This window comes from Emys orbicularis, chromosome 15, assembly GCF_028017835.1.
Source record: "Emys orbicularis isolate rEmyOrb1 chromosome 15, rEmyOrb1.hap1, whole genome shotgun sequence".
Lineage (NCBI taxonomy): Eukaryota > Metazoa > Chordata > Testudines > Emydidae > Emys > Emys orbicularis.
In genome coordinates, this window is record NC_088697.1 from 28608331 (window position 1) to 28634239 (window position 25909).

The window sequence follows — 25909 nt, forward strand, 5'->3', positions numbered from 1 at the left end:
AGCAGGTAAAATATAACAACAGGTGAATCACAATTTGTAACTTCAAATGGTAGCAGTGGTGTAATAAAGGGAATTTCCCAAAAGTCTTTCAGGGCTACCCAGAATAACTCTGGGGATCTCCGTCTTCTCATTCAGTTATTCTGCCCTGTTAGAATCCAAACAGCCCAGAGATGAAGGATCTTTCTTTGGATCCATTCTTATATCTTCTCACAGAAGACAAGCTGACAGTCTCTCTACCAACATGGACTTTTCCTTTGATGACGATGAGTGAGGAGGAATGCACTTAGTCTTTTTACTACAGGTCATGACACACAATGGCCGTTCTGATAAAGTCCATCATTAGCATCCCACCAGGCTTCTTTGATGTCTGCTGAGTTATTTAGTTATAGGGGTATTTACCCTGTAAATGTTTGCTATTACATTATAACAGGAACAGATAAGTGAAAACAATGCATGTAACATCCCTTTAGTTTTATGATGTTTAAACACCCAAAACATTAATCACTTTGATCTATACTAATCCACGAGTGAAATGACCTGAAAACACTCTAGCATGATCTGGTCAGCCAGTGTCACAGCATGTCGCAAAATAATGTTATTTAACAATAAACAATGGGTTTAAATCAAAATTTGAATTAGAGAAGTAAACACTGAAATACATCTGTTAGGCCAGTGCTTTGTCTTAGTAAATAGGAGTATAATTATTAGTAAAGTTTGTTTTGGGGCAGGCAAATAGAATATAAAAATCAAACGGGATGGTATAAGGTGTGTAATAAGACCCAGTGGTCCTGTTATGGTTATAGGGGAATACTCAATTGGCTGTATATCTGTTTCCTATTATGGATCCTGATCCTGAAAATGAAATAAATGGAAGATGTGTGCCTAAAACCCCTACACTGCATTGAAAATCTCAGTCCCATGTTTTGGGAAGGCAGGTGTGTGATAAGAACTGGGGTCTGTGGTAAGAAGGATATTGGTTGGGTTTTGATTTCATCTTTGGTTCATTATTTTCTTGGCTTGGCATGAGGAGCAGCTGCAGGTTCAAATGTTTTTTTAATGCAATTATTTTTAATTGATAGGAAAGCCATTTAGGCCTGGTCTACACTGGGGGGGGGGGGGGAGGGAAATCAATCTAAGTTACACAACTTCAGTTACGTGAATAACGTAGCTGAAGTTGACGTACTTAGATCTACTTACTGTGGTGTCTTCACTGCTGTAGGTCGACTGTTGATGCTCCCCCATTGACTCCCCCTGCGCTTCCCGCTCCAGTGAAGTACCGGAGTCGACGGGAGAGCGCTCAGCGGTCGATTTAGCGCGTCTTCACTAGATGCAATAAATCGATCCCTGCTGGATCAATCACTCCGGAGGTAAGTGTAGACATGCCCCTAGAGTCAATAGATACTTCTGAAACTATAGGGAGCAATCTTGGCTCCACTGAAGTCAATAACAAAACTGCCATGGATTTCAATGGGGCCAGAAGTTCACCGATATCTTTTAGATCTAAAGAAATCAAGCAAATAAGATTCAGGCACAAGAGATGGAAGCAGACAGAGCTAGTGAGGAGCTCTGACAATAGGTAAGCAGGTAGAAAGCTGACACTAGTGCTTAGTATGCAAAAACGTATTCCTTTTACTGTGACCTAATACCCACCTCCCAAGCTTTATTGGGTCCTTGTTACCTCTTGACGCGAACCTTGATTATGAGCTCTCTGGGGCAGGTGCTGGCTTTTACTACATACTTTCCTGCTAAACTCTGTTTTTTTCTACCGTGTCCTCCCACCCTTCTCCACTCTGTTGGTCTCTTCTGTTACATCCTGTCTGACTCCTAACCTATGAACTCTCTGGGGCAGGGCTGTCTGCTTTGTCACATGGCTGCACAGTGCCTGGCACAATGGTGCTCTGATCCCTGACTGCAACCTCTGAGCCCTAGTGTGATATAAACAACAGAGGCTTACACAGAAGAAGTGAGTTTGAAGGAGGAAAGAAAGGCAGTATATCCTTAGTAAAAGCTCCAAGCATAAGAAGCCTGTGGATGTGGAGGAAGGGTGTGGTTGAAATAAGAATCTTCCATGGGGTGGAGGAGGAAGAGATCAGTCAGAAATTACAAATTCAACGGAGAGGTCATATATCAGACTTTTCCATTTGTGAAGTTGGCTCTGTGTTTCTATCACCACTCCTCTCTGGTCAGACTTCTGTCTTTTTGCATTATATGGCCAGACACACACTCCAAGTGATGTAGATTCAATACGTCAGGAAGGGAGTTGCAATTTTCTGTTGTTTCAGCTTCCCATGAGCTGCTTTTCTTTCTCTTGACATGCCTGACAGGAGCAGCCTTTGCCAGCAGCTGCTCTCCCCCCACCCCTCCAAAAACAAATGATGGATGGAAAAATAAAAGCCCTCCTCCAATAATGCTGCCAGTGGCGTTACAAAGAGGAATGGATTTGGACTGGCAGACCCTTGAGCCGTCAACAGACTCCAGTAGAAATGAACTATTTGATTATGAAGAATGTACTGGCACTATTTCACATAGGTAAATTTAGTGTCTACTTATGCAGGACATAGTATATTGAGCAACAACCTGATGTTCTTGTAAACAAAATACTACAGACCTTGTCCCTCTTACTGTACCTTTCCTCCTACATACTTCCATGTTGAGGCCAGTAATGTCACACAATAATGATCTCCCAGCTGATAATCAGGGCAAGTTTCTGAATCAAGGTATAAAGCTACAACATTTGAAGAAGAAACAGTAAATAGAGTTAACACTGCCTCTTGGTTCAGGAAGAGCAGAAATGCAGAATTCATCACAGTGCATTGCTATCTGCAAGGAGTCTAATACTATCCACCTAGAGACAGTGACAACAATGAATTAGTAGAATGGAAGCTTCTTGCATGCTAATGGAGAACACGCCAAGGTCATTTACTGGGGAGCTATGGAAAAAGCATCTAGGAGGAAGGACTGCATATGGATTGGTAAAGACACATGGATATTCATCTCCGGTCCAGATTGTTATTGACTGAAAGGTGTTACCATCTTCGATACTCTTTGTGAAGCTAGTTGGCGATCTTAGTCCACTCCACCAGACCCAATGCAGTGCCCACTGCAGTTCATGGAGAGTCTCCCATAGATTTATTTTATATTTTTTAACATCTAACCTTGATTGTGAGCTCCCAAGAGCAGGGATTGTTGTTTTAGTACTTGTTTGTACAGTGCCTAGCAAAATGATGCCCTGATCCTAGGCTGGGGTACTGTGCTACAAGTAATATGGCATTTTCCTAAGCACAATTTCTCTGGCCAAGTCCCCTTTCCTCTCTGCTATATGGAGACCGCTGATCACTGCATGACTTATAAGTTTTTCATTTTAAATAACTTTTCCTCCATAAACACGTGAAATTCCGTTTTCACCCATTCAATGTCTTTTTAATCAAGAGAAAGAACCTTTGAGAATGATCTGCACTGACCATGCAAATTGCAGTGAAACAGACAGTGGAAGATTTGCATTTAAACAAATCCCAAACAAGCTATTTCAGAGACATCATTAAATTGTGAAAAATACATTTCCGTCAGGCTCAAAGAGAACTTTATTAGCGGAGAATGAGCATTGACTTCATTCTCAACTGGAAAGCTCCTGACGGTTCATTTTCAGAAATCTTGCAGAGTCTGAAAGGGGGAAATTCACAGCAGCATTCAGAATGGAAACTGGTGAGTTTCATTGTCCAAACTTTCCAACATATAAAATGTATATCTCACCGATGGTTAATTGAAATATCAATGGTAGAAAACAGGGGAATGGGCACATTACATGTTGTCTGAACTGAAGTAGAAAGGCAAAGAAAGGAATATGCCTTTAAATCGCTATTTGGTATTTTCAATATTTCAGTATTTTAGCAATATTAACTAATATTTTCAGCCTTCTCTAAATAGAATTTAGGATGCTTACTTAATTCATAATGCACTTTTTCAGAATTTACTGGAAAACTGTAATAAATTCTGGTTTTCTCCTCTCTGTGCTGCCAGTTATTTCAGGGTTTTAATATCTCAGTGTCAGATCTAGCACAGTGTCAGATCTGTTAGTCTTTAAGGTGCCACCAGACTCCTTGTTGTTTTTGTGGATACAGACTAACACGGCTATCCCCTGATACTTGAGATCTAGCACACTGCCTCACTGAACTCAATGGGACGGATTATGTGAATCGAGGCTATCTAGGTGAGAAAAAGTTGCAGCACTGGGCCCTTATTTTGTAGCTGATAAATTAGATAGGCCCTGATCTTGCAACAATTTAAGCACTTGTGTAACTTTACATATGTGAGAAGACCAATTGACTTCAATAGGACTACTACTCATCTGAGTAAAATTGAGCATGTGCATAAGTGTTTGCAGGGTCTTACTTTGTAAATAGAATCACTAATTTAAAAGAAGCTTTCAGTATAACATTCATGTGCTTTGCTTTAGTGGTTCAGGGTTAGAGCTGGGTAAACGGGTTCACTTAAATAAGAATCGGTATGAAAATTGGCTTATTCCTTGAACTAAAGTTAATCCATCCCTAGAATTCCTTTGATTTTTACATGAAATACAGTGAAATCAGCCCAGTCCTGATATCTGAGATATTGTCTATATTAAGACAATAGTAAAGATAAAATGTAAACATTTATATGTATATATGGGCATGGGATCTCACATATTTACCAGAGGAACTAACACTAGAAGTCAATCAGTTAATGAGATTCTAGAATATTTGACTATAGAGTCTGTAAGTAATAATTGTTGTCTCTTTTTCAGGATGTGGAATTGGGATAACGTATTATGGAAAGGGGCTCACAGTATATAGCTTGGGTTCGCATGGGTCATTCTAAAGCAAATGTACTGTTGTATGAGAAATGCCATCTAAAAGTAGCCACACACTGATGACTCAGAGAAAGCAACCTAATACCCAGAGCCCTGCAAATCTGCGGATATTCGCTTTATAGCCACAGACCATGTTTGTGGATCAGATGTGGATACAAATTTTGTATCCGCACAGGGCTCTTCTAATACCTAGCTCTTATATAGTGCTTTTCATCAATAGCTCTCAAAGAGCTTCATAATAATAAAAATTAATAACTAGCTCTTCTATGCTATTTTTATCTGTAGATCTCAATGTGCTTTACAAAGGAGGTAAGCATCACTTTACAGATGGGGTAAAAGAGGCACAGAGAGGGGAAGTGACTTGCCCAAGGTCACCCAGCAGGCCAGTGGCTGAGCCAGGAATAGAACCCAAGTGTCCTGAGTCCAAATCCAATGCTCTACACACTAGGAAACACTGCCTCTCCACAGTGGTACTGAATTATATTTACTTCACAATGGTGAGTCAGTGTCATTATCACCATTTGACAGATGGGGAAACCAAAATGCAGAAAGGTAAAGTAATTTCCTTAAGGTCACATAAGGTGTCTGAGCCAGGAACAGAACCTACAGAATCCCAGAGCAGGACCCTAGCCATGGGGTTATGCTGCCTCCCACTATATCACACAACACTCCCATTCAGCTGCCTCTGCAGCACAGCTCATTTACCCCCCAGATTGAATCTTTCACACCGTTTCTTTTGCATCAAAAGTTTGTAATGTGCGTTCTTGACCTCTTACAGGTCAAGTTTCATCAGTACATAGAAAGACAGATCCATCACGGTCAGAGAGTGTGATCTAGTGACTAGTCTGGCAGTGACTCTGCCACTGACATGCTGTATGACCTTGGTCAAGTCATTTCACCTCCCCGTGCCTCAGTTCCCCCCCCTCCCCCTGTAAAATGGGATTCATGATGCTTACCCATCTTTGCAAGCCACTTTGAGATCCTGAGATGATGGTAGTGAATAGGTGCAAAGTAGAAGTAGCATTATAATACGTTTGAAAAAATCACTTGACTGCAGATGTCAACCAGGTCCTGCATCCAATTCTAGAACACTGATAATTGCTTTAAAGGTATTTAGAAATCTGTTTATAGAATTGCTTGGATTTAAGATCTGCTTCAATGCATATTTGCTCTAATGGCACAAGATTAGCCCATCATTGCCATTTATGTATATGTTGCAGTTTGAGGATCAGGTTTTTTTGTCTTGTTAAGCAAGTTTTATGACAGCTTGGTGTACCTGGAGCCTGAGATTGACATCCTGTAGGGCCTGAGTCCCGTTTACACAGCTCTGATAGTGTACATGGTACACTGCCGGAGAGGTGTAAAGAGGACTTAGTGCAAATGAGAATCGGGTTCCAAGTCTTCTGTTGTATTTTGGCCTCATTTATTTAACACCCTCGATGCAATATTATGTGTGTATTAAAGAATGACAGAAATTAGACATGGAAAAGACTGAACAGTAGAGCTAGTTAGAAAATTGGGGGAGAAGGGGACGTAGGGATCCTGCAGAAAATTTAAGTTTTTTGTCAAAAAAAAAAAAAAAAAAAAACACCACAAGAATTTTTGGCCAAGAACCATTCAATTTTGGAGTTTTTTGTTTTCTGATGAAAAATCAAAAATATTCAAGGAAAGAAGACATTTGTCACAAAAAAAAATATATGTCTATACTATGCTATTTGGGCACTTCTATTAGAATTATTTTATTAATAAAGAATTGTTCATTTAACATTTAGAGGCATATTTATAGAGGTGGAAAACTCTAAGTGCAAGTACTGTTATGTATATATTGTCCACTTTTGCTGTATTGCCTTGGCGTATGATCTGTCGTGTGGATGCATCATATGCATTAGCGGTTTTATTTTAAAGTTAGACAACTCAAAAGTTTAAAATTAAATATTTAAACTTCCTAAAAATACCCCTAAGCAATCAATTTTAGATGTATACACACAGACATGCATGTAAAATTTTGCTTGCTTGTTTGTTTTTTTAGCAAACTTTGTTTTCATAGCTTCTTGATTAGAAGCCCAAACATATTTTTATTAGAACTAAGACACTTTAGAAATTATTTGCAAATAAAATAATGATGCCCAGGCTCAGAATTTGCGCTTCAGACCAATGCAGCAGAAAAATATCCTTAATAATAGGGGTTTATAGCAGAAATAACAAAAGCCTATTCACTAGGGTCCTGAATCAATGCCTAGTGGAGTCAATGGAAAGACTCAATATGTGGATGAGTCAGACTCAGTCAGTGGGAAAAGGGGGATTCAGAAGATGTGAGTGCTATTCCCAGTTCTGACCTGCTATGTGACCTTTTGCACATCACTTCACCTCTCTGCTTCCCCTCCCCGCTTTTGTCTATTTACACAGTAAACTCTTCAGGGCAGGGCTGGACTCTTATTCTTTGTACAGCACCTAGCACAGTGCAGCCCCGATCTTGGCCGGGGCCACAGACACTACTAGAATAAAAATAAATAATCACAATAATACAAGCAATGCCCTGTCAAAGAGAATTTTAGACACTCTGTGACCCATGGCCAACATAAAGACCCGACACCACAAAAGCCTCAAATTTCACCCTATGTAAGTTTCTATGAGTTTAAATACACCTGTGAATAACAATACTGTAGGTATTAAAATGATAAAGTGAGTCAAAATGATGAAAAGCATAGATGTAGCAAGGTAAATCAGAATTTTAAAGAGATCAGATACTTCCCCTCTGGTACGTTTGTGTTTGCTTTCTGTCCGGAAACACAGATCTTTTTGTTTTCCAAAGGATTAATTCAAACATCAACTTCCCATTTGTAACATTTGAATAAAAGCCTTTTTTTTAAACTCCTCACTGCTTTCCACAGGTGTGAACTCTTTACATGGACAGACTCCAATGGAGAGGATAAAAGAGTCACCTTCATTATTGTACCCTGCTACATCACTGGGCTCATTTAGTCAAAACACCCAAACAAATGGAAAGTTTTGCAGAGATGTACTCAGGGAAAAACAAACAGATATGCCTCTCCAAAATTCACATAGAGTCAAATTCCCTCCTGTGCAGGCTTCACTGGGACTTAAGTGTTGCCTAGTGGATAGATCACTGGTCTGGGACTCAGGAGTCCTGGGTTCTAGTCTCAGCTCTGGCACTGGCCTTCTGAGCAACCCTGGGCAAGTCATTTTGCTTCTCCGTGCCTCAGTTTCCCCATCTGTAAAATGGAGCTAATGTAGTTCCCTGCTTTGTAAAGCTTTCTGAGATCTACTGCTGAAAAGTACTATATAAGAGCGAGGTATTATTAATTAATTATTATTATTATTAAGTGGTTCATAGTCCTTGCATTGGCTCTCTGCACAAGGGCGAATTTCATCCTTAAAGAACAGCTTTACCCAACTTAACCCAAAGTCTCTGACTATCTTACCACTCCACCTGCTTTCAGTTCCTTTGAAGAACAGACTATTTTTTACCAAGTCGACTTGCTGTTTCGTCTTGATCTGTTCAAGGGAAATGTTTGGTTCAGATTAAAACAAGTAATTAAGTACAAAGGTCTTGCTTGAAATTATTTGCTTTTCTAACCAATCAGATATGCTGGGCCAAATTACAACCTGCCAATCCAAAGAATAACATAATATAAAAGGCTAAGTTCTCTGCGGCTGCAAATTGGTGTTGCTCCCTTGACTTTAATGGAGTTGCATGGATTTACACCCATGGGGAATCTGGCCCATAATTTATTTCTTTTAGGTTTATAGAACAATAAAAAACGCCCATACATAATCCTCTGGGTGCCCCAAACACTTCAACTTAAATGTTCAAATGGTGACCGCCCAAATATGAATGAACTCAGCTAGCTGATAAATCAAAGCAGCAAAAATGCCCCGTTAGCCCCACCCCCAGAGACACACCCTCAGCCTCCCCACAAAACCCTGTCAAATAAATGCCTTTTGCAACATGCCCAGAAGGTCACCAAGTTTTGGACCAATGAGGGTGGGGAACAAGTTCCAGAGTCCTGGGACCCTCACAAACCCCTCCACCCCCGCCAATCATACTACTTAGCTCTCATCTAGCACGTTTGATCTTTCTCTTGCAAAGCACTTTACAAAGAAAGGTCATTTTCATCATCCCCATTTTATAAATAGGGAAACTGATGCACATGGAGGGAAATGAATTGCCCATGGTCATCCAGCAGGGCAGTAGCAGAGCTCAAAATTGAATCCAGGTCACCCAAGTCCGAGTCCAGTACCCTATCAACTATAATATACCTGAGGCCTCTCTCAGGTATACAGAACTCACACCCAGTGTTGGTCTGTTTTTTTTTTTTAACGAACTAATAATAGAATCTTAAATATATACCAAACAAACCACCCTTTTCATTATGCAAGGCAGCATACTGCACAGCATAGACTTCTGCCACTTGAGCCAAAGGAGTAACACTGTTAACTGGTAGCAGTACTAGGCTGTTATCCGCTAGTGGACCAGCCACTAGAGAGGGATACAGTACCCACTCTGCCAATGGGGGTTACACTTTTTAGATATTAGTTACTATTAATTGATGTTATCAAGATCTTTAAATTATCTGGATTTTGTTGAATGTAAATGACAATTATTCATTGTAAGAAGATAGTAAAAATTTAGTTAAAACACTGGTGAGTGTTAGCAAAAAATAAGGTTATTACCTCTTTAATATATCTGCCTACTTTTTTTTTTTTTTTTTGGTCTCATTGTTCTGTAATTCCATTGTGATTTGGGCTAGTGATTGCAAACGTGTTTTAATCTGTTTTGGTGGGTAGGGTCTGAAATCGAGGCAGAATTAGTATGATTGAGGCAACTCTTGAGATTACCACATGATTTATAATTTAAAAAGCCAACCTTAAACCCTTTTACAGACATGTAACATTTTGTGAGTGGTATTAACAAAGATGCATCAGAAAATTACATGAGGATATGGAAAAAACGCAGCTTGTTGCCCCTAGAAAACCCCACATCCTCTATATACGAAGGCCGCAAAAATGACAGATGAAAATTAATGAGCTCTCCATATGTAGCAGCTGCAGAACGAAGCCCACGCCGACTCCTCTGATGGCAGATTCTCTCTGACATTGAAGGACAAGGCTAAGACTAGCAGTCTGAGCACAAGACTAGGAGACAGGAACTCCTTAACCTCTCAAACAGCCCAGCCCTAGGGAACAACTCTTTGTTTTAATGGAATTTGCTCTGCCTAAATGAGACTTAGAATTACTAATTATTTTACCTTTGCATTGGGATGGTGCTTTTCAGATGCTTTCTGCACAAGCAGTCAATGGCAGTGCTGGAACGAGAACCCATGCCTCCTGACTTAGCTCCCTGTCTGCTAGACCGTACTGTCTACTGAAACAGAGAGTGGGCTTGAGAAACTAGTTCCTCATTATCTAGAGTTCAGCACAATTTAATCAAAAGCATTGTAATGAGAATGTATTTTATCTGGGCCATTTGGGTTTGGAGTTTTGGGTCTGTGTTGCGCTGACAGTAATATTGCCTCGGAGTATGAATGTACAGTATGTGCCAAATATCAACACCCAGGTTTCCAAAGCACCTTATTACCAATTTTCAAAGTCGAATGGGAGTTTCACCAGACAGTTCCTACTGAGATGAATGGAAGCCGTATGGCTAACTCCCCTTAGTTAACTTTGAAAATCTCAACCACCGATTGCAAGACCAGAAGGGCTCACTTATGATCCCCTAGTCATCGCTTGCGTAACACAGGCTAGCGAATTTCACCCACTGATTCCCGCAGCAGAGAGAATTAGTCTTCCCCACTGCACAGTGGCCATCATCACGCCCAGTAACTTCTTAATGAACAAGACCATAAGGCAGGGACTGTCTTTTTGTTCTGTGTTTGTACAGTCCCTAGCACAATGGAGTCCTGATCCACAAGTGGGATTCCTAAGCGCTATTGCAATACAAATAATAATCTTCTGGCATACATCCCATCGTGATTTAAAGACACTTGACAATTTGACTATCCGTACCTTGGTAAGCGATTCCATTTATTCTACTTCCTGGCTGAATTCTACTCACACATGCTCCCTTTGTTTAGTTCCTACAGACTACGGCAAACGAGTTTACCAAGGAGTGAGAGTAAAACACACAGTCAAAGATCTCCTTGCCGAAAAACGATCGAGACAGACAAGCGGCTCCCGATTCAGCGTAAGTCGTGTCTTAAACAGAAATGTCATTGTACAGAATCCTCTTGCTTTAAGAGGATTTGCACTGAGCACAATGTACCTGCAACACCCAAGTCTTCACAAAGTTTTGTCCTTAGGCAGCCTTCTTGGTATAGGAGTTTAAAACAAAGGGTTAAGAGCCAGGAGGATCTTTCAGGAGTCTAACGTAAGATGAGCTACTGTGGGATGTCAGAAACCACCATCGTCAGGGCAAAAAGCAGGAATATTTGTGCAGTTAGGGTTGGATCCAAAGATCACTGAATCTCTAATTAATTTTTCATGTCAATGAAACCCTAAGAGATTTAAATCCCAGGAGGCACAAATCTCACCCACTTTAACTAAACTGATAACACTAAATTTCCAGTGCCTTTCACAAACTTATGTTATGGCCTTCAACGACAGATTAATGTACCATCATCTATGTCTGACCAAATTGACTCGGTAAAAATGAATGTCCTACCCCAAATGTTATACTCCCTACAAGTTGTGTGTGTGTGTGTGTTTTATATTCCTGGAAAGAGATAGAGAATCAGCTTGCTGAGGATCCAAAGGCAGAAAACAAAAAAGGGGCATTAACTTTCTCAATGGAAATTCTGGCAGCTGTAATGCAACAGGCTTGGAAATTGCTGAATTTTACAGAAACTGAGAATAGCCTCACATGACAAAGCACTGAAGCAACCTATTACTCTTCTTTTACCCTTCCTAACCTGATTTATGGCAAAGACACTTGGTTCCCTCAGGAAGTCAGGGAACATCCTATGCTAGGGACCACTCTGTTCTGATCTATGCTATGCTATATACGTTTTTATACCATGCTTATCTGAGCACCTTCCAGCAGTGCATTGAGCAACTTGATTACACACCTGTCAGGTGTGGTTTGTTCTCTCATCCTCTCTCAAGAGGGAAAAGCATGCGGAAAAGTGTTTTGTTTTGGTTGGTTGGTTGGTTGTTGTTATTACATATCCCTTTTGCTATATGTTTATATACCAGAGAAGGTAAGGTCAAAGAGATGCACCTTGCATTTGGACTGGAAAGTGGCGAGGTTTGTGATAGTCTTTAGTTTCTGGGGGCAGTCGTCAGGCTTGGACCACCTCCGGAGAAGGTTTTGTCTCCCGCACTCTGCAAATACGGAAAAAGGTAGCCTAATAGCTTGGTACAGTGCCAGAATGATCACTGACTTCCTGGATATGCAGCCGTCATCTCCCAGGATGGGATGCTAATGGTGAAGATAAGGTGGCAAAGAACCGCTGACCACTGGAGATATTGAACAGCTCCGAATTTAAATTTAAATGTAATCTCCCCTTTTGGAATTTCTGTATCTACGTCCAAGTTAGACGTGTCACACGTAAGCACTAAAAGCTTTCCAAAAGAGATTACCAGCTTGAGATGCCTTAAAGGGGCTTGATTTTTCAGAAGGTAGTTGCTCAGCATTTTCTGAAAACCAGACCCTTTTAAGGTGTCCCACATTGGGCACCCAAAAACAGAAGCTCACTGATCACTTCTGATAATCTTGGCTATACTTACTAAAGGAGAAACTCCACAAATCAGGGAAGAACTAATTAGAAGAAACAGCAGACTCTGTCTTAACCCAACTAAACTCCTGTCTCTTCTGAATAACTTCTTAGTGGAGATTCAGTCACTAGTGTCTACCTCATATTCTATACCCTGGACTTGAGCTCTTCAAAATTCTTCTTGAGGGTTATCTGTGGCAGAAAGCACTTGAATACCCCTTTGAAGGTACTGAGTTCAGTGGCTCTTAGCCAATTTGCCACAGCTAAGCATCTGACCCTAAGTAATCTGTAACACAAGCAAATGCAGCACCTCTTGCTGCAAAGACTTTTCCATTTTTCTTCCATTTTAAACAAAATGAATTCAGAGCTACACTTAAGATGCTCCAAATGTGATTATCAATCACTGTCACTCATGCATTATTTATGGGCTGCCATTATACATGCTGATTATACATGGGCATGGATCCATTATTTCATGCACTGCAAGTCAGCAGTAGACTCAGGGACAGATTCTCCATTCAGACACAATGTGTTTGTGCCAGTTTAACTCCACTGACTTCAGCAGTTACACGGACATAAAACCGGCATCAGACCCTTAGTGTTTAACCCTTTAGAATACACTCTGGGAACCATCCCATGCAACCAAGTCTCTGGCACTAATTTAAACCAATGTAACACAATGTCAGGCTACATTTTGCCGTTCTTAATTCTATCCAATTACTCTTAGTTATACCCCTGTTCAGAACCCCAAATAATTGCCTTGGAGTTTAGAGTCTTGGAATAGTTGGACTTTAGCTCCTGCCCTCCCAGAGATACACACTTAGGCTGAGATTTTGAAAAATGATTAATTCCCATTGGGTGAAGTCCTGGCCCCACAGAACTCAATGGCAGTTTTGCCATTGCCTTCCGTGGATCCAGGATTTCACCCAAAGTGCCCAAAGCTCCTTGAGTGACTTTGCAAATCTTAGCCTAGCTAGTCTCTTAGCCACACAAATTTATCTCACTTTCATGTTTCACCATAAGTCACATCATCCAGTCTCTGATAAATTTGGTTTCTCTTTTCTGAACTACCAGAAAGACACCGACAACTTGGAGATGACACAGTCTCCAGAACAGGACACAGTATTCCAGCTGTAATCACATCTGATATGATGACTGTGTTGGTAAACTGTTCCCTGGAGGCATTTGCTATTTGTTATTACAGTTATGTGATTGGTCACCTTAGTCAAGTGGCATTATTTCTCATCTCTGACTGGCTGGGTATAATTGTGACAGATGAGGATGGTACTGTATTATCAAATCACTGAGCCTTTGATTTTCTCAGGGTACGGAGGAAGCAGTTTGTGGAATTAGGAGCAGAATGAGGGACATTTTAGAGCATTTGAAACTTTTTTCCTTTCCAGGCCATTTGAGTCAGGTTTTCATGGTTAGCAAAATTAGGCAGAAAACAGATTTTAAATTAATTTTCTCTCCGTCACATTTGCATCCATTAGCTGCATGTGGCAAAAAACAAAAGTCAAACAACCAAACAAAAATTCAGCTCATAAATTACTTAAAAATCAGAATTTGCCACACAAAACATACCAGCTTATAAGACTTGACATAAAGGCCCACAATGTGTCAGAGCAAGCACACCTTGGTGCATGCCTGACTTGCATAAGTGCATTGGGCACATGCACTTTTGTGTATGCCTAACTCATGCAATGGCTTTTGTGCAGGCACGAACGCTTTGAAAAACCAACTAAAACTTCAGTGAATGATTCAAGACCGTCATGCTTTAGCCACTCTTCACTCTGGAATATAAAGATGCCCCCTACTCAGTACTTAGATGTTATGGCGGTGGGTATTCTAGGAAGCCCTACGCTAGATAGATAGGCCAGTATTGTAAATGTTTCCTCATGCCTTATTTGCCATGTTTGTTTTGTATGCAAAAGCAGAACAGTTTTTGTGTATGTAGATAATACAAAATTACTCTCTAGCTAGTTCCTTACAATAAAAGTTATGGAGGTGGGCAAACTTCCGTATTTGCTGGGACAATTCTCTGATTTGTTTGGAAAAGAATTGCTGTGAGAAGAGATAAATAGAGAACATAATATAATATTATGGAGTCTGAGTGAACAGCAGGTGAGTGAGCACAATAATGTATATTTATGATGCAGTGTAATTACATTGCACCCTTTGCATGGATCTGATCTTTGCTCAGAAATCAGTAAACCCTTCCTTAGCCAACAAAAGCTCATGGTCACAGATGTATGCTCCCAGGCTGGCCTGATCATTGTCAGAAACGTTGGCGAATGGTCTGTTGAGTGACATTAAAACTGTCACCATTCTGCAATAGTAGGTCTTTTATTCTCCAAATGATATAAAATAAATTTGCATTGTGATGATATACAGAGGATTTGCATTTTGATTTCCCACGAATTGCCGCGCCATGTTACCATTTCCTCTGATCTATCTGGGTGTCTGGGAAGGAGGCAGAGAGAGGAAGTGTTCCTCTCTGGGGGAAAAAAGGGGGACACCTAGTAAATAAATACCACCTAGTTCTTATATAGCACTTTTCATCCATAGATTTCCAAGTGCTTTACAAAGACAGGTCAGTATCATATAGTCTTCATTTTACAGATGGGAAAACTGAGGCACAGCGAGATAAAATGACTTGCCTGAGGTCACTCAGCAGGCCAATGGCAGAGCCAGGAATAGAATTCAGGTCTTCTGAGTCCTAGTCCAGAACTCTATCCACTAGACAACACTGCCTCCCATGATACATGTTCTCGCTACCCAAAGATGGATCTCCACAAAGGACAGACTCTCTAGCAGAGATTTGCTAAATACTAGGGCTGGCTGAAGTTTTGTCATCAAAATATTTTAAATGAAAAAAATATATGCTCTGAAATTGTATATTTTAGTTGAAATTTTCTGGTTTTTCAACGAACCCCCCACAAAAAAAATCAGATAAAAATGTACAGTTTTCAGTCTGAAAAACAGTTCTGGGTATTTTTGCAGTGAAAAAACAAATTCATGAGAAATTCCCCCCATAACGCTTTTTAAAATTTCTTGGAAGAAACAGTTGGCATTTTTGACCAGCTCCACTAAGGGCAAGAAGGGCCTTGCAGCTCTGTTAAGTTCTGCTGAGGGTTTTATGAACAGTGAGCTGACCTGCCTCGTTAGCAGGACAACCAGATCCTGTGCAGGAGAAAGCATCACTATCATTGTTATTGAATTAGGCCCCAATCCTGCAACTGGATCCATGTGGTTGGATCTACTGAAATCAATGAAGGCCCAAGGATCAGCCCATGCAGATATATTTGCATAACCAAGGTGCGACTGTTTATTATTTATTTGCTTGGGATCCTCCTTTCACACACACATACCCCGCCACTCCGCTCTCCCCTCAGTGGATGGAGTGTGGCTTGTTTCATAATGCAAGCAAGTCATGTTGCTGAATAATGATGGTAAACTGAAACAGCAGCATTGCTCTATGCACTTTCTTTTGCAGCTCACAGGAGGCATTGCCTAGTAATGTAAATCAATGGAGAACAGGGCCCATACCAAGATTATTAATTGCTTTACAAACTATAGCCCCAGTGATGTTAAACAGACTCACTGATCTATACTAACTCCTGCTGTGTGAAAGGTACAGTTATGATAATCCTGCAGTGCTGAAAAGAACTAATGCAGGGAGGAAATAGACTAATGAGTTTAAAATAATCTGAGCCACACACCACTTGATAAGGAAACACAGAATGAAATCCAAAATTTAAGCCCAGGCAAATATGTCAGTGTCTGTTCTGATTAATTGCCAGGGAGAATAATCTACAATGCCCATTCCAAGAAAGTTAACATCCAAAACCAAGTTAAGCAATTGGTGCTATTTGCCAGATCTCTGGAGCCGTCAATGAGATCAGTCTGCTGAGATGATCTGCAACATATGGGGATTTTTAACTATAAAAATAAAAAAAATCTGTAGGGCTCACATATGCCAATATTCCAAGGTATTTTACATTAAAGACCAGAGGACTAATATGTACTAAGCCCACCTGCCCCAAGAGACCCGCTCTCTCCACAGGATACTGCCCTAGAGGAAATAAGCCTAGGCCCTCAAGTATCCCCCACACCATATAAAAATCAGCACATTCTCTATCAGAGTCCCTTTCTCTGGGAACTCTGTCCCCACCCCTCAAGGTGTGACAAAGCCCACATTTGCTGACCGCCCAAGCACTCCGCAAAGCTGCCATTGCTGCAGGGCTGAGGCAGTGGAGAGTGGTACAGAACTTCTGCCTGGGAGGAAGGGGATATTAAACTGTATAGGTCACATGACTGGGGCTTAACTAATAAGGGGGCCAGGTGGGAAGCAGAAGTGCAGCTGCTTTGGACTGTTTTGTAACACTAATCCAATTGTTTTCTTGAATGCATAAGAGCACCCTGAGCTTTGGCTGGACATGTTGGTGTGGAGTTTCTTTTAAATCAAGATCATAGGAATGAAGGAATGGAGGCGAGATCTCAGCCCAGGCAGGTAGAAAAGTAACAGAGGGTATCAGCACGCTGAATATTCTCAGCGTATTACAGTTCCTAGTGCTCATGCGAAATGGCTGAGTGTTCATCCCACTCAGCGCATTTGCAGCGTTTACTCAAATGCCTTTGTAAAATGGCATTTTTAAATTTTAAACTACTTGCTGTGGGTAGTCTAATGACAGCCCAGTGCAGTTTAAAGCAACTGATTCAAAGCTTAGCAGAGGTCTCTCTTACCTTAAATTACAAGGTGCTTGTTTATTAATGTAGAAACATTTTTTATTTATATTTCTTATGTACAAGAGGGCAAAACAGTCATTTGACTAGTGAAAATGTAACAAACAAGGGTGAAATGAGCGGGAATCTGGGGCCCCAGGCCCCCACACCAGATGATGGATGGGCAGCCTCGGTCAAATTTAAGATAGTGGTGTTAGCTCCATATGCTGAATTGCAACACAACTGACTCAAATGTGGCCTGCCCACCCCGTCATGATGGAGGGGAGCTAGGCCAAATTTGCGTGAGTGGCGTTGGGACATGGGATCGCAAAGCTACCCAAATTTGAAGCGGCCAAACAGGTAACTTGGGCCCCCTCCTTAGCAAAATTCTGGTTGCATTCCTGGTAACAAACCCTACCATGGGGTATGAGCTGGTTTTGAATCTGGGTCCTATGGTACAAAAGACAGGACTGCTATCACGTGAGTTAAAGGAGTTTCTGGCAGACTGCTGTTTGCACCATAAAACTTGACCACATTGTCTAAAATGCAAGAACTCAGTAAACCTGGAACTCTCTCTCACTCTCTCGGATTACGAAAAAGTTTCCTGCCTGCCAAAAAATACATACCATCCAGAGTCAGGCACCTGTTGAAGTGAAGGAGATAACACAAGACTTAAGCTAGTGGCCAGGGTTTACTGCTAAATTGGCAGCAATCCGAGAGAGTTTTGAGGCAAACGTGTATGTTTAATAGCACCCTAGCTTGGTGCTGAAGGCTAGGCTGTAACTAGATGAGTGACTGTGTGCATTTGCTGACTAGTGACTCAGACATGCTTGTCCTAGCCCCATGGGGTCGGTGTCTTGTTCCATGCAACGCAGTAGAGGAGCAGGGGGCAGTTAAGAGTCACAAAAAAATTACAACTATCCCTGCCTCTCTCTGCCTCTTTCTTCTCCCAACCCCTGGCTGGCCCTTAGTTCCTTCCAAGCACTGTCTCTACAGCACCTGCGTTTCTCCCCTACCTGTTACTGCCTCTTTCCCAGTCTGATGGCAAGGTATCCCTCATTTTCTGGGCTAGAACTCTCCTGAAACTGATGCTGGTCTCGCCATTTCATTTGCCAACTGGGCCCTTAGCCTTAAACCCACCCTTACTCACATGAGTAATCTTTCCTCACATGAACAGTCCCAGTAAACTCTGTAGGATTATATCAGAACAAACAAGAATTGCTAGGCTGAATCAGACCGGAGCTTGTCTTGTCTCCTGCAGTGGCTGGTACCAGCTGCTTTAGCGGAAGGTGCCAGAAACCCTGCATAACCTGACCCCATGGAAAGTTTCTGCCTCTGCCCTCAATAGCTCAGTGTTAGTTTAAGCCTATAGCAGGAGGCTTTATATCCTAGAGAAAGATTACTCAGGGTACGTACATGCAGAGAGTAGGATGTCGGAATAAGATTTGCATGGTCAAGTTCTAACCTGGTATAATAGAGTGCGTTCTCTTTGACAAAGCTCATCAGGATTCACTGGCCAGGATTTTCACAAGTGGCTAGTGATCTGCGGTGCCCAGCCACACCCCCTTTAGGGGGGCTGATTTTCACAGGTGGGTGCTCAGCACTTAGTGAAAATCCAGAGCCTTTAAAGGGGCAGAAATCGGGCCCCTCAAAAACTGACAGAGCTAAAATCATTTCTCTCTTTTTGACATCCTAGCCATTGCTTTTACTTTGTGATTTAAAGTATTTTATGTCTAAAACGAGCAACACCCCAGATTGACTAGGTAGGAGCAGTAAAAGGAGAAAAAACACAGATGATTCACTTCTTTTCTATGTTTTCAATATAATCCCCAAAGTAGCTCTGAACAAGTAAGGTACATTCTGTAAAATACTCCACCATGAAACTGCCACAGTCCTGCCTGTGGAATAGTCTTTCCTCAAACCTCTTATCATCTTTGGAGGAGCCCATAGGCAGCTGTGAACTTACCATGTTAGCTAAAGGAAGTCTTAACACTGGCAAATTTAATTCAAATATAAACCTCTAAATTTGGTTGCCTGACATGGCAGGAACCTCCTGTTTGCTGTATGCAAACTGGAAATTGTATACTGCACCACCTTACAGGGTCAAAAGCAGTGGAATAGTTAAAATCTCACTTGGTAGGGTTGGTTTTTGTTTTGTTTTATTTTAAATAGGGTTTAGAAGTTTGGAGAAAGACCTCAGTACAAAATATTTGTGTCAGTACTCACAACGACGTGCATCTGAGCTTTTCCATCTAGAGAAAGCTGCCTGTTACGTGTTATGCAGAAATCTGCTCGTGCAGTTGTAGTAGCAGCATTTGTATGATGCACTGGAGGTAATCTGAAACGGAGAGCTGAGGTATGAAATATTATTCAGGGCTTGCTTGACCTCCACTAAACTTCAAGTACCAGATGACATATGTTTAACATTGTGTACCAACTGCGCTGAAAGAGTAGTAGTTAGGTGTTCAGAGGTGCCACTCATTTCATTTGCAAAGAGGGTCCAAGCAGGTGGCCCAGTTCAGAATCTCGGAGAAGTGAATGGAGAACTCTGTCAGACCAAAGGTCCATCTAGCCCAGTAGTCAGTCTTCCAACAGTGGCCAGTGCCAGATGCTTCAGAGGGAATGAACAGAACAGGGATGTCGAGTGATCCATCCCATCAGCCAGTCCCAGCTTCTGGCAGTTGGAGGTTTAGGGATACCTGGAGCATGGGTCAAACAATTCTCATTTGGGCCATAGTTTATGGAAACGCAAGACTAAGAAAATGCAGTTTCCTAAACTCATAGAAATGACAGTAGAAATGGCTCTGAGCAAGGTATATTTACTGCTGATTTGACCATAGGAATTTGAATTGGGATTCCAAGGAGGCAAGATCCCCCTGGAGCAAAGTGATCCATAGTGATCCAGAGCACAATACTAATAGAATGGCTAAATCTCTCAGTTGAATGATAAAACTGGTATTCAGTATTTTGCTTTCTACGTTCACCGAAAATTCATGGCCAGCATAACAAACAAACAATGTTTAGTGAAAAATAAAATAACTGTTGCAAAACTTTCGCATTCTAGAGTGCATTTGCATCAATATTTTACCTGTTCTTTGAAAAACTAAAACCTGTATTTAAAAAGAAGCATTGGCCCTGCATGTGAGCACCCAGTTCATGGGTCAGATTCTCTGCCCACTTAAGTCATCCCATGCTCTGTGACGAGCTGCAGAGGAGCTCCTGGCTGCAACGCACAGAGCTCTGCCACCCATTTGTTCTCCTCTGCCCACTTTTCTGCAGGAGGGGAGCACGCAGGCCTGCGTTAATTGGATAGTTACATGGTTAACAGACCTCTACCTTGGTTGATTTTTAACTGAATTCATACACACGTAGGCCCCAATCCTATAGTCAGATCCCTGTGGGATGATCCCTGCACTCATATGGAACCCCACTGGGACTCAGCACAGGTGTAAGAATTCATCCGTGTGGATCCAATCACAGCATCAGGACTATCATGTCATCAATCTTGTGGCTTTTCACAACCTAATGTTTGTTGATTAATCTGCCACAGTTTATACCCCTCCTTCCACCCCCACCCGCTTTACTTCCATTTGCCGATATTGGTGCCTGTTAATTCTGCCTCAGTTGAAACAGTACAACTGGAAAAATGACCAGGCTCACGTTGCAAGCACTATAGATGGTTGATCTGTTAATGACTTCCATAGAAGGAGTGTGTGATTAGAATACACAATGGAAACTCTGCTGCAAATCCATAAATATTCCCCCCTATTCATTGTCCAGGACAACACCCAGTGCATGTGCAATGACTCACCTTCAGAGAAAAAATAACAGGAGTACTTGTGGCACCTTAGAGACTAACAAATTTATTAGAGCATAAGCTTTCGTGGGCTACAACCCACTTCTTCGGATGCATCCGAAGAAGTGGGTTGTAGCCCACGAAAGCTTATGCTCTAATAAATTTGTTAGTCTCTAAGGTGCCACAAGTACTCCTGTTATTTTTGCGGATACAGACTAACACGGCTGCTACTCTGTCACCTTCAGAGATTATCAATGGGGTTTGAACTCCAGACCCTTAGTCCCAAAGCACAGACCTGTTGGGATAACTGGTCCTACAAATTTGCCCAAATTGTGAGCTCAGCTGTGAGAAGCGAGTGAAAGTTCATAAAGTGTCACAATAACCAATGATAATAAAAGTTGATGGGAAAAGTTACAAAAGGGAGACAGACTGAATTAGTGCAAACAGAAAGGCCTCCTGATATAATTCAAGGACTGTTTTAAGATCATGCTTGGTAAACGAGACAGCATCAGACCAACAAAAAAAAAATCAATGAACCATAATTGGTGTGCCAGAAATTAGGCCTATTGATGGACAAAATAATGACAGGACAGGCTATTCTGCCCATCACTCCCTTTTGGGGTCCTTAAAGAAAGACTCTGGGGAGAAAAAATTGGCTACCGGTGTGAGCTTCAACATTATGGCTGCCACTCCCACCATCTTCTGGGACCATGGCCCTACAGCATCCTGATCCTGAGAGATGTCCTGCCCAGACTGGGCCACAGAGATGGACCCAGATGACGCTGCTACCTCCATCAGGTCCAGCTAAATCCTGAACCTTGTTTAAAACTGTTTAGTGTTGGACAGTGACTGGGGCATGTTAACAACTTTGACTTTTTAGGCTCCTATATTCCATCTAAATTGATACAACAGACCTCGACCCCTTGAGCTAAATGAGCAACTCCATTAGCTGGTAGCAGCAGTTGGTTGTTATCCACTAGCAGACCAGCCACTAGAGGGGGACGTGACACACACTTGGCCAGTGCGGTACACATATAGAGCCTGGCTTTCCTTTGTACTGCCCACATAGAGTAATTTATACCTGTGCAGAGTAGGTGGGAAATGCTACAAATCAGAACAATAACAATTTATACCCCCTTTCCACTGGTATATATGACTGCGCATGGTGCAGGGCTATGGAGTATCAGGCACAATTTTTAACACAGAGGGGCTGACTCTCACATGAAGGCCACTTTACACCACTCTGACCATGTAAAGGAACTTTAATGTAAATGAGCGTCAAGCCCAGTTATCTTGATTTTCCTGCAATTATCAGCATTTGTCTTCCTACCCTCCATCTACTATTACTTTCTCTCTCCGGAGCTTGCAGTCGTGTGCCTAATTCCTTCTCCTTCGTAGCGTCACTGAGATTCCAAAACGACATCGCAATGATGCAAAACCCACTTCCAAGCTACACGTTTACGCTCTGGATTGCATACGAAAACACTTTCAATGTCTCTTTATTTTTTAGGGCAGTGCCAGCACCTCCCCGTCTCCATTTGTCCAAATGTCGGGTGAGTATTTTCACTTAATCATACATGACTTTAGTGTCGGCAATCCAGTGCCATTACAGTTTCATTCTTCCTGTGAAGGGACTTGAAAATACTACCACGAAGAACTGTGGTGGTGCCACCCAACACTCAGAGAGGAGAGTCACTGAAGGGTTAACTCAGAAAGGTATCCTAATGACATTAAATCCCTTCCCTGAAGCCCCAAGGAAAGGGAGACCACGAGAACCAACTCTGAGAGGGGAAGGCCAGGCTTGTAGTTAAGGCACTGGGTTGAAACTCAGGAGAATGAGGCTCAGTTTCTGGCTGTACCAGACTCCTTGTATGACCTTAGACAAATCACTTAAATTGCTTTGTGCCTCAATTTCCCTTCTGTAAAATGGGGAGAATACTACTTTCTTTGTCCATCTTTTCTAGTTACACTGCAAGGTCTTTGGTGCAGTGGCAGTCTCTCACGCTCAGTGGCATTGGCCACTGTTGGAAGACAGGATACTGGGCTAGATGGACCATTGGTCTGACCCAGTATGGCTGTTCTTACGTTTGTATGATGCTTAGCACAATGGGGCTCTGATCTCAGATGGGGCCTGTAGGTGCTATTGTGATATGAAGAACAATGCTGGGATGCACTCTGCACATGTTATTACAGAAGCAGAGACGCAAGCCCATTTGCCTAAGGGAGATACTTCCCTAGTGCTAATGGCCCAGGAGGAACCAGCTGTGCTGCTGAGAGATGCCTCCTGAGAGTGGACATGGGGTTGCCACTAATGTACAGCCTCACACAGCTCCACATTGTAGTAGAAATCGCAGTTTCCCATTGGGCTGCACGGGGAAAGTGCAAAAGCTGGTATGGTTCATTTCAGGAGGGTGTGGTAAATGGGTGGATGGGAGCTGGTGGGTAGGGAGCAGATGGTTAGCCCCCCCACCTCCCACACACAAGGTATGAGAGGGGAACAGAAAGGGAAGCAAAAGTGGGGGAAGGGCAGAGGCCAAAACAGCTGGTCCCCAGCCCATGGGCAGAGCAGTTCAGTGCAGAGCATCCCAACAAAGGCCCCAGTTCAGCAAAACATGATTTACTTTGCTGAACAGACATTGACCTAAACACATGCGTTTGTGCTTTGCTGAATCGGCCAATGCTGGGTTTCCTGAGGTTTAATTGGTACCTGAATTGGGCTTACCTGAGTCTATGGGAGACTGGTTTCTGGATCTTCAATAAGAGTTTGTCAAGTTCTGGTACAACACACACCAAGACTGAGAGAAAGGGGAAGGCCATGCTGTCATTTGATAATTTCGTAGTTTCATAGAGTGTAAGGCCAGAAGGGACCATTAGATAATCTAGTCTGACCTCCTGTATATCGCAGGCCATTAAATTTCACTCAATTACCACCATATTGAGCCCCATAATTCGGGATAGACTACAGCATTTCAGTCCTAGGAGACTAAACTGGTGTGTGCGACAGGCAGAGAACAGGAGAAACTGAGGTGTGACCAATGCCTGATCCCCCTGCAATGGCAGGGAAATGATTAGGTGAGATCTTCCAAGATGATCCTAGCTTGAGATCTGTGCCCCATGCTGCAGAGGAAGGCAAAAAAAACCAGGGACCCTGTAATGACCATGGGGGTAAAACCTGCTGTGCGGGGACACTTGTTTAACGACAGGATTCTCTCCTGCCCTGGGAAGTGGGCAGATGTTTGTTACAGATGGAGGGGAGAGTTGTGTGGTTTTCAGCTCTGTTGATTTGCCCAATGAATTTTGACTCAGTGGCTGGTGACTTTGACATGACCTTTCATTGGTATGACTTCCATCTTTCTCGCCAGCAGGCTCCACTGCCATGTCTGGTTACTATGGAGTTAGGAGATCATTCATGTCCGATTTGGATTTCCACAACACTAAGCCGCTTTCAAATGATGTTTATGCTTCATCCCTGGGAGCAAAGTCCTTTCCGTGTGACTCCTCTGCCGTTCAAGGGTACCCGCCGCTACTGGACCCCTATTTCACCGAGGACTATCGCGCCGCTGCCGTAACACCCAGCACCAGCTCCCTTTTCAGCACCTCCTCGCTGCCCCCGCTCCTGCCGCCCTTCCCCAATGACTCAGCACATTTCTTAATAGTGAGTCTGTGCACTGCTTGGAATTTGGTATCCAGGGTTAAATGGTGGGTTGGATTGTGTAGAGGGTGCACCACATCTGGAGGCATGGTACTGGAGCAGAGGGAGCCTTGGTCTGATCCATTATGACAGTTCCTATGCTGCTGTCTTCCTGTCTCCTTCTGCCTAGCGAAGCCTCCCTGGCTGTCCCGCTGGGATCTGTCAGTTTTGCTTGTGGGTTGGTGGGAGGAGAGTTGATTGGAAGTGTCACAAAGTTCTCTTGCCTCTACCACCCCAAGGAGCAAGAACCAAGCTCAGTCCCACACCCCCAGCTCCTGCATGGCACGTATGAATCTGTATGCTCCACCCTCCCTCTTCAAACCCTACTGAAATGATAACCAAGGCCCTGATCCAGCCGAGCACTTACGGATATGCTTAATTTCAATTGACTTCACTGGGACTACTCGTGGGCTTACAGTTAAAGTGCTTTGCTGGATCAGGGCCTAAGACAATCAAGTCTGATCTGGAACTGGGTGCAATGTAGTTTACTCATGCCATAAATTCTGGCTCTGTTTTCCTTAATCACTTTTTTACACACTCCTGCTAGTGTCTAAGGACAATACAGAGCTGGCTGTGTGGGGCCTAGGTTAGAAAGCAGGAATAGCTTAGCTTGGTAAACTCAGAAGCTAGAAGACCCAGTAGATTAGGTGTTTGTGTCTTTTTGCTCTGGAACATGGCATTATTCTCAAAGATCTCCCTCACCCTCTTTCCAACAGAGAGACTCCTGGGAGCAGGGCATGCCCGACAGCCTCAGCCAGTCAGATGCCGTGTGCGCAGATTCCCTACAAACCTTGCCCACAACTACCAGCTGCCTCACCTCTCACGAGACTGGAAGCACTTCCCAGTATAGAAGCTCAAGCTGGGGTTCTGCCATCCCAGGAGCCCAGTCCTACCCTTTGCACGCTTTTGAAGACGTCCACTACGTACCCAGTTACCCTGCCACCTCGTCCTATTCCTTTTCACCATTTATGGCTGTAGCGAATGACCTACCTCCCAAGATGCTCCACCTCTCATCAGAAGAACCCTTAGATACAACCTCCCTTCATGACAACTCCTCTTGGGCAAAAGAAGACGGGAGTCCAGTCTGGGGGACATATGAATGCCGAAGAACTTATTGA

General features: G+C 42.5%; 1 protein-coding gene across 1 annotated transcript; it reads left to right on the forward strand.

Moving 5' to 3' along the window:
* Window positions 1–3692: 3692 nt before the first annotated feature.
* POU2AF2 (POU class 2 homeobox associating factor 2) lies at window positions 3693–25909 on the forward strand. The gene is made up of 5 exons (XM_065416909.1): window positions 3693–3702; window positions 10942–11051; window positions 22611–22653; window positions 24463–24755; window positions 25508–25909. The coding sequence occupies exons 1-5, from the start codon at window positions 3693–3695 to the stop codon at window positions 25907–25909; spliced, it is 858 nt and encodes a 285-aa protein (XP_065272981.1).

Bases quoted from the DNA above. Each gene is read 5' to 3' on its own strand.
- POU2AF2 (XM_065416909.1), top strand. The intron at 11,052-22,610 runs GTAAGTCGTGTC...TTTATTTTTTAG, and splicing joins CAAGCGGCTCCCGATTCAGC to GGCAGTGCCAGCACCTCCCC. The intron at 24,756-25,507 runs GTGAGTCTGTGC...TCTTTCCAACAG, and splicing joins ACTCAGCACATTTCTTAATA to AGAGACTCCTGGGAGCAGGG.